Source organism: Fukomys damarensis, unplaced genomic scaffold (genome assembly GCF_012274545.1).
Source record: "Fukomys damarensis isolate Sample0158 unplaced genomic scaffold, DMR_v1.0_HiC HiC_scaffold_6, whole genome shotgun sequence".
NCBI classification, from domain to species: domain Eukaryota; kingdom Metazoa; phylum Chordata; class Mammalia; order Rodentia; family Bathyergidae; genus Fukomys; species Fukomys damarensis.
Window position 1 is genome coordinate 7,046,027 of NW_022900918.1, and position 21,949 is coordinate 7,067,975.

At 32.9% G+C, this 21,949-nt stretch overlaps 1 protein-coding gene across 2 annotated transcripts in view; it reads right to left on the minus strand.

The window, feature by feature from the left end:
* Klhl1 (kelch like family member 1) overlaps positions 1 to 21,949 on the minus strand; it is a 369,118-nt gene that overhangs the window by 83,589 nt on the left and 263,580 nt on the right. For both annotated transcript variants that reach the window (XM_033760918.1, XM_010610816.2), the window contains exon 6: positions 18,014 to 18,200. In XM_033760918.1, the coding sequence (XP_033616809.1) occupies positions 18,014 to 18,200 (187 nt within the window). The remainder of the gene's footprint in view (positions 1 to 18,013; positions 18,201 to 21,949) is intronic.

The following is a 21,949-nucleotide window of genomic DNA, read 5'->3' on the forward strand; positions in this document are numbered from 1 at the left end:
ACTATATAAACAAACACTAATGGAAATTAAAAGTCAAATGAGCACTAACACAAAAGTAATGGGGGACCTCAATACCCCACAGTCACAAATGATTAATCAAATAGAAATTAAAATAAACAAAATAATAGAACTCACAAACTCTTGTGTGTCCAACTATAAACAAACACTAATAGAAATTAAAAGTCAAATGAGCACTAACACAAAAGTAATGGGGGACCTCAATACCCCACAGTCACAAATGATTAATCAAATAGAAATTAAAATAAACAAAATAATAGAACTCAATCAAACTCTTGAGCAAATGAACCTAACAGATGTTTAAAGAATGTTCCACCCCAGAAAATCAGAATACACATTCTTCTCAGCTGCAAATGGGTCATTCTCCAAATTAGACTAGAGAACATGCTCATAGAACATGTCTAAGTAAATGAAAAGAAACTGAAGTGATCACCTGTATATTATCAGACCTTAGTGTGGTGAAACTGGAGATCAGTAGTAAAATAAATTGTATTTCACAAACACATAGAAATTAAACAACACACTACTGAATAACCAATGGGTGACAGAGAATATTAAAGAAGAAATCAGAGAGTTCATACAATTAAATAAAAATGACAATACTACATAATGTAATCTAGGGAAAAATAAAAACAGCCTTATGAGGCAAATACATAGCACTAAATATTATCACCTGTATATTATCAGACCTTAGTGTGGTGAAACTGGAGATCAGTAGTAAAATAAATTGTACTTCACAAACACATAGAAATTAAACAACACACTACTGAATAACCAATGGGTGACAGAGGATATTAAAGAAGAAATCAGAGAGTTCATACAATTAAATAAAAATGACAGTACTACCTAATGGAATCTATGGGAAAAATAAAAACAGCCTTATGAGGGAAATACACAGCACTAAATACGCATATTAGGAAAACAGAGTAAGCATAATTAAACAACCTGATGCTGAACCTGAAGCTTATAGAAAAAGAAGAACAGGACAAACCCAAAACTCATACAAGGGAGGAAATTATAAAGATCAGAGCAGAAATTAATGCAAGGAAGACTAAAACAATACAAATAATCAACGAAGCTAAGAGTAGGTTCTTTGAAAGAACAAACAAAATTGACAAATCCTTAGCCAACCTTATCAAAAAAGAAAAAAAAAAGGAAAGAAAAGGCCCAAATCCATGGAAATAGGAATGAAGAGTGAAATTACAACAGACACAGCATAAATCCAGAGGATCACCAATAGCTACTTCAAGAACTTATGCACCACTAAGATGGAAAATACAGAAGAAATGGAGAGATTAATAGATTCATATAAATTACCAAAGTTGAACAAAGATGACCCAAGGTTCTAAACAACCCAATATCAATCAATGAAATTGAAAACATAATTACAAACTTACCAACTAAGAAAAGCCCAGGCCCTGTTGGCTTTACTGCTGAATTCTACAAGACATTTAGAAAGGTACTACTGCCTCTATTGTTTAAAGTCTTCAATGAATTTGAAAGGAAAGTAATAGTCCCAAATTCATTCCTGGAAGCAAGCATTACCTTGATCCCCAAAGCAGAAAGACCCAAGCAAAAAAGAAAACTATAAGCCAGTCTCACTAATGAACATACATGCAAAAATCCTTAATAAGATTCTGCCAAATAGAATGTAGAAGATTATAAAAATAGATCATACACTCTGACCAAGTGGGATTCATCCAAGGTATTCAGGGATAGTTCAATGTATGCAAATCAAGAAATGTATTTATATTAATAGAGCCAAAGATAAAAGTCAAATGATCAACTCAATAGATGCCCAGAAAGCATTTGACAGAATTCCACACCCATTCATGAAAAAAAGAAAACCTACAAAAAATTGGAAGAGATGATCTTTATCTCAACTTGATAATAGCTATCCATGAAAAACCAACAGCCAATATCCATGCTAAATGGTCAAAAGTGAAATTCTTTATGCTAAAATCAGCAACAAGACAAGGATGTCCACTATCACCACTCCTGTTCAATATAGTTCTGAAAACATTAGCGATAGCAATTAGACAAGAAAAAGAAATAAAAGGAATAAAGATAGGAAATGAAGAAGTCAAATTGTCATTATTTGCAGATAATATAATACTCTATATAGAAGAGCCCAAGAACTCCACAACAATTCTTCCAGACTGAATACCCAAATTCAGTAAAGTAGCTGGATACAAGGTTAATATAAAATAATAAAAATAAAAAGCTTTTTTTGTTAGTGTAAAACAGACTCACTGATAGAGAAATGGGGCAAACAGTTCCTTTCACAATTGCATCCAAAAAATTGAAATACTTAGGAATCAACCTAATGAAATAAATCAAAGACATCTACTCCGAACTACAGAACTCTGTAAAAAAAGATTGATGAGAATATCAGAAAATGGAAAGACATCCCTTGTTCCTGGGTAAGAGTCAACATAATGAAAATGTCCATACTTCCAAAACTGCTATATAAATTCAATGTAACCGAATTGAAGTCCAAGCAACATACTTCACAGACCTTGAGGACACAACCCAAATATTCATTTGGAAGAAAAATAGACCTTGAATACCAAAGCAATTTTAGGCAATAAAGAGAAGTCAGGGGGTATCACAATCCCCAACTTGAAACTATACTACAAAACTACTGTGATAAAAACATCATGCAATTAATAAGAAACAGACCTAAGGACCAGTGGAACAGAATAGAAGTTGCAGAAACAACTCCAGATACACTCAGCCACCTCATCTTTGACAAAGGAGTCAAACCGCTAACTGGAAGAAAGATAGCCTCTTTAATAAATGGTGCAGGAAAAACTGGGGTCAACTTGTCAAACATTAAAACTAGACCTATGTCTCTCACTGTGAACTAAACTAAAACTGAACTGATAAAAGATCTAAATATTAAAACAGAAACACTGAATCATCTGGCAGAGAGGTTAGGTAAAACTCTTGAAAACATTGGCGTAGGAAAAGATTTTATGAACAAAACCCCAGTCGCCTCTGAGCTAGCACAATCAGCAAGTGGGATGTCTTCTTATTAAAAAGCTTCTTCACAGCAAGAGAAACAACCAACAATGTGAAGAGACAACCTATAATGTGGGAATAAATTTTCACCAGCAAAGGTCTACTATCTAGAATATATAAAGAACTTAAATAAATCAGCCCCATATTTAAAGACCCAATTCAAAAACGGACATCTGAAATGAAAAGGCATTTCTCAGACAAAGAAGTATAAATAGCAAATAAACACATGAAAAATGTTCAACATAACTGGTCATTCAAGAAATGCAAATGAAAATAACACTGAGATTCCACCTCCCCCCAGAAAGAATGTCTGCTTTCATGAAATCAGCTGATAACAAATGCTTGTGAGCCTACAGGGAAAGAGGAACACTGTTCCACTGCTGGTGGGAGTGTAGATTGATGTAACCACTATTAAAATCAGTACAGAGATTCCAAAAAGAACTAGGACTGGCAGTCCCATTTCATCCAGCTATGCCCCATTGGGTATCTTCCCTAAAGAATTAAAAGAACATACCATAGTGATATGTGTATACCAATGTTCATAGCAGCACCATTTGTAATAGCTAAAACTTGGAAGCAGCCCAAGTGCCCATCAGCTGGAGAATGGATAAAGAAAATGTCTTTTAAAAAATAAAATGGAATATGACTCAGCCATAAAAAATAAGAAATTACAGATATTCGTAGCTAAATGGATGCACATTGAGAAGATACTCTTAAGTGATATAAGTAGTACACACATGTGTATATACCAAATAGTTTCTCTAATGTGAGAACCAGAAAGTGTAAATAAGGAGTTAAAGTTATAATAGATAATATGAAATAGGAAGAAAAGGGGCAAAGAGGAAGGAGAAATGAGAGGGGCAGTGGAAAGATAAGAAAAGAATGGAATCAATATGATAAAATGAAAAATCATGGAGCCAAAGCCTTTGCAGAATGGGAGTGAGAGAGGGGTTGAAGGGAGGCCAGGGGAATGGGGAAAAAATAAGAACCAAGATTGATATGAAAAGGCACAAATTTCCAATGATGAATGTTATTATACTGTATACATTAAATGTACCAATAAAATTAATAAAAATATATTTAAAAAGTAAAGGAAGTTTTGCTACTCGTATACGTAGACTGTTACATATATGTCATACTTTGTAGCTCAGATAGTTCCTCTTCACTCAATGTGGCCCACGCAAGCCAAAAGTTTGCACATACCTGCAGTGTGTAACTGATTCTTCTGCATTTGAAAGAAAATTTTTCAAAACCTACAGCAGTGCCTAGACAAAAGTACAAACTTGACAAATATTGAACAAACGAATGAAAGAAGGAAGCCAATAAACAGCAATCACAGAAATTACCAAAGGTATATTCCTTTTTCTGTGCAAACCACCTCCCATTTGTAGCAGGCATGACCTCAGCTTCCTCTCAGGAGCTCTTCAAGGAACCGGATTTCACAATCCATAGCAGGTCTCTCCTTCTCTTATCTCTCCCCTCCCCTCCATTGCCTGCCCTGCCCTGCCCTGTCCTTCCTTGCTCTTCCCTTCCCTTCCCCTTTCCCACTGGAAATCAAATCCATGGGAGCTATAACCCCAACCCATTTTATGCTTTGAGACAGTCTTCTTTAGTTGCCCACCCATGCTAGCTACAAACTTGCCATTGCAGCCTCCCAAGTAGCTGGAATTTAAGTACCCCTCAGTGTGCCTAGCAAACAGATCTGACTTCAGAAACAAAGGTGCTAAACTTCAAGTAAATAATTTAGGAAATCTGGTTTTTGTGTACTGGATTGTGTTTTTAACACGGAGTTTCAAATTAGAGATTTGTCATTTATGTCACAAATATCCCCCAAAGGGCTCATGAACTGATAGGTGAGACCTCTGGAAGATAAGTGGACTTTGGCGTGCGACAGATGGCTTGCTTTTAAGAGGCGGGGCCTGATCTGAAGAGGTGGGTCCCTAGATAGATGACCTAACAGGAAGTATTGCCTCTCTTCTCTCTGCATCCTGGCCACCATGATGGGAGCAGCTTTGCTCTACCAGACCTTTCCATCAGGTCGTGCTGCCTTGAAGATAAATAAGTACTGTCGAAACACATGATTCAAAATATACCTCTTCTCCTTAAAAAGAGAGAAAAAAAAAAGAAGCAACTTCTGGGTTGCTTTCTGTGACATCTAGGAGAAAGCTATTTTTAAAAAGTGAGCAAAATTTAAACTTTATAAATCTATGTTTGCTATTTGCATACCTTTTTGTAATAAGCAGATCATATTTAAAATAACTTTATGATAAATGAGCACACACATTAAACATTATTGTGAGCACATTTTGTAATTCAACTTAACAAATGTCACTGAATAAAAATCTCATGTGGTATTTTTAATTTGTGTATTGTTTTCATGGCTAAGATCATTTGCCACAAAGAAGCCAATACCTTTCTCTTTTTGTTATTATGGAAATGTCTATGTTTTTGTCACTTTCCTCATTACTGGGACACAACACCTTCAGTTTAAAGGAGGAGATTATTTTGGTTCATGGCTTCAGTCCACAGTTGGCCGGTTTCAAGGCAGAAAATGACATGGTAGCGCAAAGGAAAATCTGCTTATACCATGGTGATCAGGAAGCAAATGAAATGCAGGCACCCTGGAGGGAGTTATAGCCATCCATACACCAGGCTGCCCTTCCAAATGCAAGCCAGCTCTACTACCCTATAGTCCCATCCTCTTTCAAGAGCCTGCCCATGAGTACATGAGGTTTGCTGGGAGATATTTATCATCTAAACCTCTCTTTTTTGGGGGAGGGTACCAGGGATTGAACACGGGTCCTAGAGCTTGCAAGGCAGGCCACCGAACCGCTGAGCTAAATCCCTGGCCTGCATGATAGATTTTTAAAATATATTATTTCAACTAAGAGCTCAGAGTTCATCTTATTAAAATATTTAATGAAGTATATTGTGTCACTTATTTTGCATGCCCATATTTAATTTTGATAAAGTAAATCCAGTTGTAATATTTGTATAACTAACAACACAAACTGATGAGAATGAACTAAATAGAGGGGTGACATTAAATGAGCAATAGAACTGGCAATGATCTTCACTATCAGCTGGACCCACAGTCTCATTTCGTAGATGGCAGGGAAAAGAGACTAAGACTCAAATGTTAATTGACCTTTATAAGGCCTCAGATCTCATTAGTGGCTTTCCAAATCCTGGAAAACTGTTTGTCTGAGCTAAATCCCTGGCCCTAAACCTCTTGACATAAATAATCATCTATATAAGATTGACTACAAATATTGTAGCCCTTGTTGAAAATGTGGATACTGGGGAATGGAAACAAACAAACAAAAATGGAAATCTATGACTACTAGGTTCTAGTATTCCTTATTGCATGAAAAAATACACATTTCTCCAGATTTGTGATACAACAATATGAGGTTGCTTTAATCTCCACCCAAACTACAAACTTTTGAAAACCATATTATTTTCCTTTTGTATAAATGAGCAAGCATTCTCAAAAAGTATACTAATTATAGCATTTTTGGGATCTATTAGCATTTATTTATTTCTAAATGAAGTCTTGCATTAATACAACATTACTTCTATTTGTCTTTACATCTTTTACTTTTTATACTCTGAGAGCCTCTGTTATAAAATTAATTTATCTCAGCTATATGGAGTCACTAGTTATGCTTTTTATTCCAGCGAATAGCCACACTCTGGAGGAATAAGATGGGGTATTCATGAAACTTATAAAACACATTCAGGTTTATTCTCCCATGAGTCTACAGAAATACATTTGGTATGGTAAATGATTTACTGTGCATTCACCTATTTCTCTTGAGTTGAGAAAATGGTTTTAAGATGCCTTTCCTATATATTCATTGGAGAGGATACAAGTAATTTAATTTAATAGAGGAGCTTCTTTCCTAACTCTGAACATTGTTAAATAAACTAGTAGTATAACCTTTGTTCTTCCCCTGAGATTCTTGGGAAAGTGTGATTCACCTCTTCTATATTTCCCTTAGCCATAACTATATGTAGATATCCAATCCAGGAGTTCTTTGAATGTCAAAAGCAAACTGGGCTTTGGCTGTCAAGAAGTTATTCAAGGGTTTGAATTGTTTCTGCAGCTTTGTACAAACTGTTGACCTTGAACTGGTAAGCTCCGTGATATACTTGGAGTTCAAAGAAAAAGTACTGAAGTGGAACCAAAGTGACTGAATGGGTTTACTGAGCCAGGCATCAAGTAGAGCAATATTGAAAAGGGCAAAGAAAAAAAAAACACTAAGATTTCTTCTATTGCAGTACTTTTCTTAAGAAAAATTTCATATAGAACCTTAAAGTTACTGCCTAATCGCAAATTGGTAGGTATCTTTGACACAGAACTTTACCTAATTTCAAGGCATATGATGATTACTATTGAGCTAATGTTTCCCAAAGTATCCAGTTTTCAATTTGAGAATGAAACTCCTGTGCTTTAAAGTTATTAAAAGTGTGGCTTCTCCAGTTCAAGGAAAAGAAGCAAAAACGGAATCAACATGGTTAATTTTACCTAGATATTCACTTTGCAGTCTTGTCTTTCACCAATAATGGCAATGTTGAAAAGAGAGACAAATTCAGATTAAAGAGATGTAGCTACCTCCAGTAAATAACAGAAAAGTGTCCAGAATATATCCATAAAATTAAGTCATTTATTAAGTTAAAATATATGACAAACCAAAATTGTACTCTACATATGAAAATATAATGCTATATAGTGCTGCAATATTAAAGTATCCTTAAAAGTTTTTGTACTTAAGATCTTTCAGATCTTTATTTTTTATTCATATTAGTGACAGAAATATTTGCTTTGAGTTCACATGAAGTATTTAGATCTGTCTTATCATACACTGGGCTGTTAATCAAACTAAATAATTGATCTCTGGTTACAGCAAAGTTATCAATAAAGAGGTGATGAAAAACTATAAAAATAAAGGGTGCGTACAGTTCTCCTTCAAATGTATGCTAAACTAGCGACTACAGAAGGGTTCAGTCACCTTTCTTGTAAGCTTGACATGACTGTGTACTTAGCATTTCTTTCACTAGACTCTCTTCAGTGTTCACAGCTACTGTGCCTAAAATGATAAACAGAAAAATATGATTATGCAATTGTCTTATTATGTTCTCCCCTGTATACTCAAAAGAATATCAGTTTGAATAATTCTCAGCTTTTAACTGGATTTATTCTTTCTTGGAATCTAAATTGTCTGTTATCAATGCTTTAATCCAAGTTACAACGGCTCTCTGCTAGTCTGCAGTAACCCTAAGCCTTGAAAGAGCACTGTGGCTGCTTCATGTAAAGGCAGCAGTCCCACTCAGTCTCGATTTCCAGTCAGCCAAATCAAGGGACAATTACTTCTTTATAGGTGTCAGTCTGTAACTAAAGACTTGTGATGATATCAGCCTCTACCCAGACCCTCCAGTGCCATTTGTCTTCATAGCGGCAAGTGTTACTGTCTCTCAGATATGACAGTCTTTACTTTCTTGGTTCTGATGTGAATAAGTTTGAGTTAATACTGTTTAGCTAAATAATACCAGGTACCCAGCAACTGTGTTCATATCTTCACTATCTCAATATATTCACTGTAATTAAATACAAATTTAGTTAAAAGCACTTCAACTCATGAGTTACTAACACAGATGTAACAATGCAGATTAAGTTCATGTACAAGTGTTTTGTTTGTTTTTACACACACACCAAAAGCACAATAACTGAAAAGGGAAATTAGCAAACAGACATGCAAGTGCAGAAAAAAAAAAAAGAAAATGATATGGCACATGTAACCAGAAAGGAAGCACAGACTTTCATCTTGGTTGATGTGGTTTCCAAAAGCACAATAACTGAAAAGGGAAATTAGCAAACAGACATGCAAGTGCAGAAAAAAAAAAAGAGAAAATGATATGGCACATGTAACCAGAAAGGAAGCACAGACTTTCATCTTGGTTGATGTGGTATTGCTTCTGGAGATTTAGCCTCATTCGGTCTTTGGAGCAACAGTACTAGGATTCTCATGGAAGGGACATGACATCTGAGTTTGCTTTCAATGCCTGAAACTGTGATTTTAGGTGGCTAAGCAGGTAGAATATAAGGTTGCTTGTGCTATGACATGAAAATATCCTCAGAAGCTGCCCACCCCAGTGGTGGATACATTAGATTTGGGTTACATGAATATGACATTTAGAGTCATGAGTTTCCTATAACTATGGAGTAGACAATTATGATCTTCCATGACAGGAGTTCTAAAACACTTTTAGTTACAGACCAGACATTTAAAATTGAAGGCTTTGTGAGTCACTTTGTGAGTTTCACCCTTGCAACACAGGCCCTGACAGTAAAGGAGCCACAGAAAATAGGTAAAGAAGGGAGCAAAGCTGAATAAAACTGCATGCACTTTGAACTGTGAATTTTAAAAGAATGCAAGTTTCATGATGAGTTTCATTCTTTGTTTAAATTTTAGTATAAAAATTCTATAACTGTATAGACTATGCAAAAAGATAAATGGTTGGCGACATGTGGCCTGTAGGCCATAGGTTGTGAAACTCTAAAATACTTACAGACTATAAATATAGGAGAAAACTTAAAAAGACAACAAATAATGAATGGTCCAATAAATAACTTCATTTTTAAATGGAGGAATTTCTGCATAGTGATATACATCACATTTACTTTATTAGTGGCTTGCCATCTAATGACCAAAATACCTCAACTAGCAATTTTGTTCATTCATCATGCACTCCCCATTGGCTTTCTTATTTAATATTTTTCCATAATTCATCATCACATGAATTACTTTAAACTTACTTGCTTTCTGCTTATAGACTCCTGACTAACATTTGAGATATAACAGATCAGGGACTTCTATTGCTTTACTCACTAGCAATAAGAACATATATTAGAAATTAAAGACCAGGGAGGGGTGGAGGGTGACAAAGGAGAGAAGGGGAAGGGGAAGGGGAAACAAAGACGAACCGAGACATACCACGCGCAGGTACAAAGTCCCAGTGTTGGCTGTGGTCATAATGTTTACCGAAAATGTACCCATAAACGTAATGGAAGAAAAGAATTCATAAACACTCCACTTATATGTACAGATGGATGGGTGATCTGAAAAGTCACTTTCTAATCTGGGAACCCAGGAAATAGCTGACCAAGGGTAAAGGGATACAATTATAAACATACTTTAATAATTAATGATTTCTAATTATTTAAGTACATTTTTTCCTGGTTTGAGAGTGAACACTATCAGCAGAATTATCAAAAATCCACTTATTTTATTTAATATGTGAATTATAATTGGAATATAATTATAACATGGAATGAGAACAATTTATCAACATACCACAATATAAAGTCATTATATACTGTTATCCATATTTCAGATTGGCAATAATCATAATAGAGATCCTTGTAAAAAAAAGTTGTCAAACAAAAAAAGTAAATAACATACAACATACCGCAAAATAGAACGTTATGACAATAGCTCGGTTAATATTAAGAACAGTATAATGTGAAAATTATCTATGCAATTTCTCTAAAATAAACACAGTTCAGTTGTCTTTATTTTACAGAAAAAATAGATGTTTTCTGATAAAAATTAAATATTTGCAGAAATGTTGAGGCATATAAAATTTACAATGTAATGACTAATAAATATGGTGAATTTTAAGACATATCTATGTGTCGGTTGTATAAAAGTGTAACTTTGTCGTATAATTGAACTCATCTTGTTTATATATTTCCTTTCAATTAGAACTTTGTTGAGAGGTCAAAAGCTTTGTATTCAGACATTATTTCTTAGATTTTATTGTGTAAAGCCACAGAAGGCTTATCTCCAAGAACAGAGATGTGTGAACAAAATTCCCAATGATAAAAAACATGTCATTATTTCAATATATTATTCTGAGTCAGCATTCTGTTGTTTTGTGTCCTTGAAATTATATTTTATATAACTCAAAGAGATAGATAATATTCTTATTCCTATTTTTTTAATATAAGAAATCAACTTGCTATTGCTTGCAAGACTCACATTACTCTTTCAATTTTGCTAAAGTGTGTAAAATAACAGACTCCCAGAGAACATGAGATCGGTGATGATGAATTAGGCCCTAAAGTCAGAATTAAGCCAAAAGTCATGAAATAGTTCAGATTTTTTTATTTTTTATATTTCCTGTAAATGTGGATTTACATAGACATAGGTAAATATAAACAAGCATAAAAATCTATATTTTTAAAAGTTAAGACATAATATGGAAATGTACTTTTGGCTTTGCATTTTGTTCTTGATGATACAAAAGAAAATGTTTAGTTTAGTTTATATAGTCTTTTATATAAAATGAAAAGTAAAGAAATATACAACTATTGTCTTCATATTATGCAGATACTAAGTCTTTTTAAGGCATCAATATTTTCATTTCCCAGTTTTTATTTGCTTCAGAGAAACATAGCTTGTCATCCTTACTATCACTGAATAGTTCTTTCCCTCTCTCTCTCTCATGGTTGGATTTCCTGAGTAACGTATGACAAAGATGAATTTAATGAAATAAAATAAATTAGATGTACTTACAATTGAATATTTATTCATGAATTTTGCTCTGCCTACTAAATCAGCTGTTGGTTTTCTCTTTATATTTATGCATCATTATCTATAAGTGTACATTTATATTTCTAAACCACCTCAATGCTGCCTGTTTCTCAAAGTATTATCAAGAATTAAGACCTGGAGTTAACTAGTTAACTGCAGTGTGGAACATAGCTTGCATAAAATTGGTTTGAAAGCTTTGAAATTAAATAAAAAATAGCTTACAATTCTGATATATATATATATATATATATGTATCTCAAAAATGTACAGGTGGTTGTGGAATATATGAGGTATCATTAGTAGAAATGAACCATGAAAAAGCAAATAGACTTAATAATGATTAAATATAATAAAAATACCACATTTGTATTTAGTTAGCAGTATATAAGTGCAATTTTAAAGCAATATTTTCCATGATGTTTCTCACAGATAGTGTTTTGTAAGGCTTGTGTCCTATAATACCAGCATATGTGTCTTTTAAACATAAATGTGTAATGGATACAGATATACCTGTACATCCTCATTCACTGAAGACATATTTTATAATAGCTAAAACAGAAATATTGAAGGTGTCCGGGAAAATAAGTAAGTATATTGCTGTTAAGAGACAAAAAAGGAATGACTGGATTTGGTGCAATAACTGATGATTCAAAGTCAACGGATTATAAATTAGACAAGCTGGGAAAAGGACAGTAGAAAAAGATAGACAATGTACGTATATGAACATTCCAGCAATGTACATGTGTGGATATTGAGCCATAGCACAACCTTCTCGCTGCTTGCTGCTCACCCTAATCTAAACAAGCCTCCTCTACCAAACAGTCCTTCCATGATGCATGTGCCTCTACCAGGTCTAAGCAATCTCAGGAAATCCTGAGCTAAAACAAACCTATCTTCTTAATAAATTATTTATCTAAGGTGTTTTGTTTTGTTTTGCTTTGTTTTGCTTTTGGCAGTAACAGAAAGCAAATATAGATAGATAACTACTGATTTTTTTTTTTTTTTTTGGTGTGTGTGACATTTTTTCGCTCAGTATGACCTTGAATTCACGATTTGACCCTGACCAACTGAGAACTCACAGTGATTGTCTTGCTTCAGCCTCCAATAAGTGGGGTTACAGGTGTGAGCCACCATGCCTGGTTACCAGTGGTGTGCTGATACACTTATTGATCTCATAATCAGGTTAAATGTAATTATTACTTCAACATTTATCACAAAAGCTTGTGACAAAAATAGTTAAAACTGTTTTCTCTGGCTTTCTATGTATGCAACACACGATTACTATCTATAGCCACCATAATAACACTACTAAGTGAAAATAAGAGAAATCTTTAGGGGAACAGCCAAATAACTGAAAGTGAAATGAGGGAGACGGGGAAGGAACTGAACAAATGCGGAAGTCATTACTTCCTGAGGGCAGATATGTTTCTGGCCTAGAGCCTTGGGCCTAGCACAAGGTGTGCGGAGAAAAATCCAAAGACTCTTAAGTTTGGATCACTGAAGAAATAAACCCGGTCTGAAGGCAGGCTCTTGGCTGAAACAGATTGACCCTCCTTAGAGGAAAGTATTTTTAATATAGACACCCCCCAAAGTCCTAGAAAATGAAGGAAATAACTATGGCTTCATGATACTATTGCTCAATACAGGAAAACGAGAAATAAAATGAAAAAGACTTATTAGAAAAAAAACAATATATTTATACCCCCGAGCTTTTAAATATTGGAAGTGTTCGCTGTAGAATATAAAATAAAAAAGTGAAATATATTCAGCACTCCTTGTCTTGTGGGTTCCACATTCTTGGACTCAACTAAATATAGATAGAAAATGTCAGGGGAAAAATCACATCTGTACTGAAAACATACGGGCTTATTGTACTTGTCATTGCACATCAAGCAATAACTATAACTATAAGCAATATGTATAACTAGTCCCATAGCATTTACATTGTGTTATGTATGTAAGTAATCTGGAGATTATTTAAATGAAGCAAGAGATGTTTGCAGAATATATGCCAACACTATGCCTTATTATACAAGAGATTTGAGCATTCATGGATTCGCTATCAGAGGGTATCTTGGAACCTATAGCTATAGAATGATGATTATTATTAAGAAGCAATGCATGTTATAAAAATAAGCAGGTGAAAACTTCAAAACTAATCATACAAATCTGAAAAATTTCCAGAAGATTTAGATATAGAACATTAGAGTTAAAAATGCACAGCATCGTCTGTTTTTAACTATGGTAGATTGTCTTGTATTAGACAAACTATCCCCATATGAGTAACTACGAAGCTTCATTTTAAATACAAAAATATATTACCTCTTTCCAGAAATTTGAAACTACAAATGACAGCGAATATTTAAGAGGTCAAAGTCTCTGAATGAAGGGATGTCAATGGAAATGAGCTCAACCCTGCTCTTTCCCCCTTGGGTAATGGCTGATTCCTAAGCAGTACTGGGCTGAGAAGTTTTGCAGTTCCTGCTGGCTGTGGCCTCTGGGCAGCCTCGTGAGGCTTGCGAAACATAAACTGCAGTTCAGGGCAGCAAGACAGTGAGGAGAGTGTCAGGGAATCACTGACTGTCTTCTCTAGCACTTCATCATTCTAAAATACATAAGACCAGTTAGAAAATGGAAGCTAACGTACTAACATGGGATAATGAATAGTTCTCAAACATAACTCGTACATAGAACTTGGTAGGGAACTAATTTTTCAGAGGTGACAGTAAAACAGCACTTAGAAACTGAAAGAAGCTAGGACAGGACAGTGTTCTGAATTTTCATAATATCTGCAGAACATTGGCCAGGGTTATTATCTATGTTTTATCAACCTCATGAGATAGCATCTGTAATTAGGACGCTGAAGAGAGATCCGAAGAAATGATTACCTACTCCTTTACAAGGAATACTATAAATATATAAGCAATTCCAAAAGGTCACACTGAGTATTAAACAGATTTTTAAAAGTAATCAAGTATGGTGAATTCTAAATTTTTGCTGTGTGATTCTTAATTTTGTTTTCTTTTGCCTTTTAAGTTTTATTTTCTCATGATTGTTGCCTTTGCCTCATTACTTTTCAAGATAAGAAAATACAATTTAAAGATAAAAATCTTAATAACTTTACAGATAACATTAAGTTGTACAAAGCACTCTTGAAAGCAGTAAAAACATGATTCAATTACCTTGAAAATGTTCTAACTGATCTTTAAATCCCTCAGAACTTTAGCTTTTAGAAGTTTCTGCTTTATTAGCTTCTCTGAAGTTTGATATTAAGCATTAGATTTTATCTAAATTTTACCCTATATCTAATGAACAACTTCTTTTTACTTTTTTTTTTTTTGTACCAGGGATTGAACTTGGGTCCTTGGCTTGCAAGGAAGGCCACCAAACCGCTGAGCTAAATCCCTGGCCCCTAACTTCTATATTTCTATGGTAAAGTTTTTAAAGATTTTCTCAAATAACCTCACCTTCTGCTTCATTTCTTATTTACAAAATAAGTATCTTTTCAAGTTCTCCTGCATTCCCACATATTTATAAATCTTTAATTTACTAAATAAAGGCAACAATAACTAAGTTACTATTAGAAATTCTGAAAGGAAAAAAAGATTCAAGATTCCTAATGAAGTTCAACTTCTAAAGATTGCTGTGTAAAATTAAAGAAATTCACATTATGGTAAATATTTTCCACAAAAGACTATATTCTAATATTACTTTATGCTATCGGAACAACATCAAAATCACGAAAGCTCACCACTTAACATATCACTGATATTACTGAAATAATAATGTTAAATATATTTAGATGGATATAAATGGTATAAAACAAATTCCTGCTTTAATATTCTTGCAATAAGACAAGTGTAAAATATTTCAGAAAAAACAATTTCATAGTTTTAAATATTCTGGAAAAATCAGTTAAATTAAATAATATTTTAAACAAGAAAAAAATCAAATTTCTGCAATGGCATAGTAGCATTTTGATAATATTAATGTATTATTTAATGTTTATCAATATTTTTATTTTATTTTTCACAGTATAATACTATCATGTGAAAATTTACAAATGTAATCGATCTCCTATGGACATTTTGTGTGTAGAATGTGGTGTTCTTGCTTTTGTAAATGTCACTTGACTGACCTTGAAAGTAGGTAAATGTAAAAACCATATTTAATTAAATCTGAGACTTAGATAATTATCTTCACTAACATTCCTTGAAAATCAGATTAAAAAATAAAATTAACAAATCACATTTCAATAATATTTATTTTTTTATTCTAATAATAGGATAACTGTCATGTGGTGGATGCTATGTAGCATTTCATAATCTCATAAGGCCAATTAGGTTACAGATGAACAACTCTATTTTCTTAGCTAGATTATTTCATGGTTAGATTTTCATTTGCTGTTTCATTAGTTTAGAAAGAAAATTTCAAGTCATTTTCCTTTTACTTTAAACATGTCCGAAATGCTTTCTAATTTGAAGAAGTTAGGTGTGGGAGGGAAGAGAGAAGGATGGAAGCAGTGAAAAACAATTTTTACACAATTCTCCTAGTTCTTAAAGAGACATTACATATAATTTAACTGATCATGGTTTTATTTTGTGTATTTGCGGTCTGCCTTGGTTTTATTTGGTAGTTGTACTCAAATTGAATGAAAACCACAAGTCCCTAGCGTGGAGAATGTGGCACAGAGTAGATAGTAAATGAATTTTCTTTAATGAATGAATGAATCAATTAATCCATCAAGCACTCAAAGACAATGACCACAACTCAGTTTTACTAAGCAAAACTGAAACTTATTGTAGTAATGTTAGCTTTCTCAGGAGATCTTATAGCATGTTAAAGTTTAAGAAGCTGTATTAATTCCTCAGTACAAAATTCGTTTTAGGGCCATGGATTTATCTCCGTGGTGTCACTGCCTGTCTCACAGGAGCAATGTCCCCGAGTTCAATCCCCAGTAGCAAAAAATAAATAAATAATAAAGAATTCATTTTAAAGTGAAATTACAGATTTCTCAAAATCATCATCCACACAATATTTTTTGTAAGGAAAGAAAGTAGAAAAGAGAGAAATATGGAGGGCTAATGAATAACATTATTATAAAAATTTGTATATAAAAAGTTGAAATATAGTTTCCATTTTTTTCTGTACTTAGAGAAAATTCTGAATTCTCCAAAGAAGAAGAACCAATAAGACATATGGATATGAAACAGGAGCATTATGGCTCATGAATTGGCTCATGACATTGTGGAGGCTAGAAGTCCCACCATAGCCTGTATCTAAAAAAGCAGGAAAGCCTGCCATGGAAGCCAAAGGCCTGACAAACAGAGGAGTCACTGGTATAACTCTCCGTCTTTGCAAAGAGGTTACATGTTTGCCAACACTTCATGTTTCCCAATTGTATTTTGCATATATATTGAGATATATTATTGTTAGTTATATTACATATAAAGTACAAACCTATGGGATTTATAATTTTATTATTTATCTTTTAGACAATTTTATTATTCTTATTATTTATCTTTTAGATTTTTTTAGATCAAAAATAAAGATACATATAATTAAGATTGAGGAAGACACTTAATTCATGGAGATCTTTCCAATAACTATAAGGACAAACACCTTAAATGTCTGTAGTCAGTTGTTAAACCATTTTATTATGGTGTATTAAATTGGTGAACACAAATAAATTGATGAATTACTACTTCTACTGTTATACTCATTTATAACTTCATACTTAAAATTTTGACTGCTAAATGATGCTCTCTGTTCTCAAAGTTTGTGCTCCCTCATGATTATATTCTAAACAATCATATGCCTAGCATATTTGTTTTCCTTTACTTAAATTTAAAAGTCAGTTCTCAATATAGCCAACAGATTATGTGGCTTTTGCTTTCAAAATAAACTTTTTGAAGCTGAGCTTGATGGCGCACCCCTGTAATCCCACCACTCGGGAGGCTGAGGCAGGAGGATCACTGTGAGTTTGAGACCAGCCTGTGCTACATAGTGAGTTCCAGTCTCAACTACATAGTGAGACCCTGTCTCAAAAAAAAACAAAACAAAACAAACAAAAAAAAACAAAATAAAATCAGCCTTTTGCATTTCCCTTTCATTCTATTTGAAATCTTGTATACAAATCAAAAATTGAATAAATTATTTAATGATGAATGAAGTAGTAACTACAAACTAGAAGTAACAAATGATCCTCTAATTTTTCCCTTAAATCTTATTTAATAAGATTGAAGTGAGATTAATAAAATACTCTTAAGTCACAATTTTTTAACCTTAATTTATGTAGTAATGGATTAAACATAACAATTGGGTCATGGATGACACCGTAAATGTATTGATACAGATCTGGAATCACACACCTTTGTTGTTATCCATTCCTCCTACTGCATAGAGAGTTCCAACCGTAGATTTTCTGGGTTTAGTTCTGGGACTTTGCATTAAAGTTCTTCTTTCTGGTAAGAGATGATATTTCATTGCTTCCAGAATCAGCTTTTGACATTCTAGATCATTTTTAAATAATGCATGGTTTTCTAGGTCAGCCAATATCTGTGAATAATAAAAATCAATGTTATTAATGTTTGTTAGATGAATGAACATAAGTTACCAGTAGTTACCATCAGAACTTTAAGCGTATGATGTTGTTATTACAGTGGGAAAACTATAGCATGTATACATTTATTCTCTGGAAAAGTCAAGAAATATATTGAAATCAATATTTTCATGGAGATATGGAAGATAAACTATTTCTGATTCAATATTATCATTAGCAATGATAAGAAGGAACAGTAAAAAGAAACACTAGAAGTAAATTTTACATTCCCTTTCCACTTAGCATGTACTATTTGTAAATAAACTAAATTTTATGTTGGCCATGGGTGAAGGAAATTAAGTAATGATCTCCAATAACAGTTCATAACAAGCTAAGTATTAGTTACCAATACCTTCAAGCTCTTTAAATTTTAATTATACTAAAAATGAAAATAACTAAATGAAAATGTAAATAGCCATCCTTATAGTATCTGTTCAAGTATGCAAGCAGTTGCAAAGCTATTTATTAAGAAAGTTCATAGTTTCCAAAAGTGAAAGGTAAAAAATTTGAAAGCAAAAATCTAGTTCCTGAGGAAGCAACAGAGTGAGATCATCAGTTTGAAACTATTGTGTCTCTTGCTGAAACAGATTTTCATCTCTCTAATTATTATTTTTTAGAATTTTGTGACATTGTTTTGCTTGGTTGCTAAATTGCCCAGGGTGGGCTGAAACTTTCATTCCTACCACAGAAGCTTCTAAAGAGCTAGGATTGTAAGTACATATCACAGTGTTGAGCATTTCTAAATATTTTGTGTACAGTTTTTTTTGTAAACATCTAAATATTTCATTTTTCTCTTCCTGTGTATTTTGTTAGATAACTAAATTTTTTTTCAATCTTATTTTTTAAATTTTTACTTAATTTTTATATGCTTGTAGTATATGCATTTTTCAGTCATTTTGGGGAGTGGGTAAATGTACTGAATGAAGCTTTATGTTTTATTTAATCTTTCTTCTCTTTTCACTTTCTCCATTCTTTCTTTTCTTTTCCTTCCTTCCTTATCATTTATTTTCTTTTTCTTTCTTCCTTCCCTTCTCTCCTCTTCACCCCCCTTCCCCCTTGTCTCCCTTTCTCTCTCTTTTGAGATGAGAACTTGTTTTGTAGTTCAGGCTGGACTTGAACCCGTGATTTAGCCCAAGGCTGGCCTCAAACTCAGTCTTCCTGCCTCAGCCGCCAAAATGCTGGGATTACAGATGTGCGACACCTTTCCTGGCATACCATTTTCATTCTTGTTAATATTAATCTTAGTTCATGTTTAGAGCACGTATAATTGGATATTATCCCATTTGTTGATTCTTGCTGTTACTTCCTATGCAATTCAGGGGAGCTCTTACAATACCACTTTAAGGTATTACAAAGCAATAGTGATAAAAATGGCATGGTACTGGAAGAAAAACAATGAAACAGAAAAGAGGTTACAGAAACATTCCCAGATACTTTCAGCTATTTGATCTTTGACAAAGGGACCAAAAACATACTTTGCAGGAAAGATAGCATATTTAACAAGTGATGCTGAGAAAATGGGTATCTGCTTGCAGAAGATTGAAACCATACTTCTTACCTTACATTACATTAAAATAAAAATGGATCACAGATCTAAACGATAAAAAAAGAAATTCACCTTACTGGGAGAAGACAAAGTAGGTGAAACATATTTTATATTTAATGGATTCTTGCATATTTTTGTGACAGGAAAATCTGTCATAATGTTAAAATATTAGTGAATAGAAAATATAGCATTTTACTTACTGACTTGTCCTTATATATAAACATTAGAAATGATACCACATGTGCACACAAATATTTGTTGAACTAATAAACAACTCTATGATGTCAAGAAACAATACTTAATTTAATAGCATAATTTTAATATTAAATGAATATATTTAGCCTATCAAAATGATCATTATCATATGTAAAATACATGCGAGGTGGGAAAGATAAGGCTTTAGATCTAACCCTGAATAAAAAATATAATGTATCAATTACTACATGCTTTGGAATTATGTAAATTTATGTAAATAAAAATAATTATAAAAATGTGAGATAATGAAAAGATGGAAATAAAGTGTTTGTAGATGGAGAGGGGAGGAGGGGGTGAAGGGAGGGCAGGGGTAAGGGGAAAAAATGAAAATCAAGACTTGTCATGTCGAGGTACAAGATCCCAACAATGAATGTAACTGTACTGTATCCCTAAAATGTACCAATAAACTCAATTAAAGCTGAAAAAAAATAATTATATACATTCCTGGCTCTATTTCCTTTCTTATATATTACAACTTTAACTGCATTTCTACCCACTTTTATTCTGAACACTAAATTAAAATGGTATGAAATTAAATGGAAACATTCTAATGGAATTTTTTACAGGACTACTGTTTTAACATTGTAGTAAGATTTTTAAAATTTATAAATACATTATTTATACCTAATGTGCGTCAAAATGCTTTTCTTTCATCTATGCCTTTTATTTTCTTTACAAAACTTAGCCTTTGCAGTGATAAATTTACATATATGTATAAATTCACATGCACAAAGTATATATGTATATAAAGCTAGTTGTTATGATTTTTTTCTTTTTCCATTCATTTTTCAAATTTTTGGAAAAAGCTTGGTATTATTTGATTAGTAAAATAACATTATTTTATTTGGAGAAAATACTAGGAATACCTTATGCAACTAAGATATGATAAATAAAAGATTCAGGTATTTAAAATATTTTCCTGGAGAAGTATAATGCATAAAGTTTAATTCAGAGCTTATGTAAAGACTTAAGTTTTAGATATATGTCCCATTATTTTAAAATTTGTACATATGAATGTAAAGGATCATTTATATTAAAATTATTTGTTATTTCTATTATTTAAATTACTTTTTAATTTTGTTTATTTATTTATTAGTACTGGGAATCAAACTTGGGACCTTGTGCTTGAGAGGCAGGCAGCAGCACCACTAAGCTAAATCCCTGGCAACTCTTTGTTTTTAACTCTTTTTTTTTTTTTTTTTTTTTTTTTTTTTTTTTTTTTTTTTTTTACCAGGGATCAAACTCAGGACCTTGTGCTTGTGAGGCAGGTGGCAGAACCACCGGCCTAAATCCTCGGCCTAAATGACTCTTAACTAATAATGATGTATTGATTTTTAGTTCACACTTAATTTTGTTTTGTTCTTGGTTTTATCACTATATAGAAATAATGCTAGCACAATAGCAAGTATTAAACAGACTTAAATTCTCATATTTAAGTTTTAAACATTTCACAGTAAAGGTAATGGGACTATTAGATTTTAATTTGTCTTGTAATTTAGTGCTATCAAATTACAAACTTGTGTTAAGCTAAAATAAATGAGTCTTCCGAATGCTGCTTACCAAGAAGTTCTTTATTGTTGACTTCTATTTTTATTTATTTGGCTAATTTTAAAACAATAGATTGTTGCAAATTAATTAATGAAAATTCTTGTTTAAGTTTTCAATTTCTAAGTAAGAAGTTACAAATACTCGTTTTTGAAATATTTCTGAGTCAAATGTAGAGGCACAAATCTGTAATCCCAGCATTTAGGAGCTCGAGATAAGAGGAGCACTTCACTGTAGTTCAAGACCAGCCTGGGCTGCATAGAGAGTTCAAGGATAGCCATAGTGTGACCCTGTCTCATGAAAATCAGAAAGGAAGAAAAAAATGTTTCTAAATTTTCTCTTTTTTTTTTGGCATTTTTA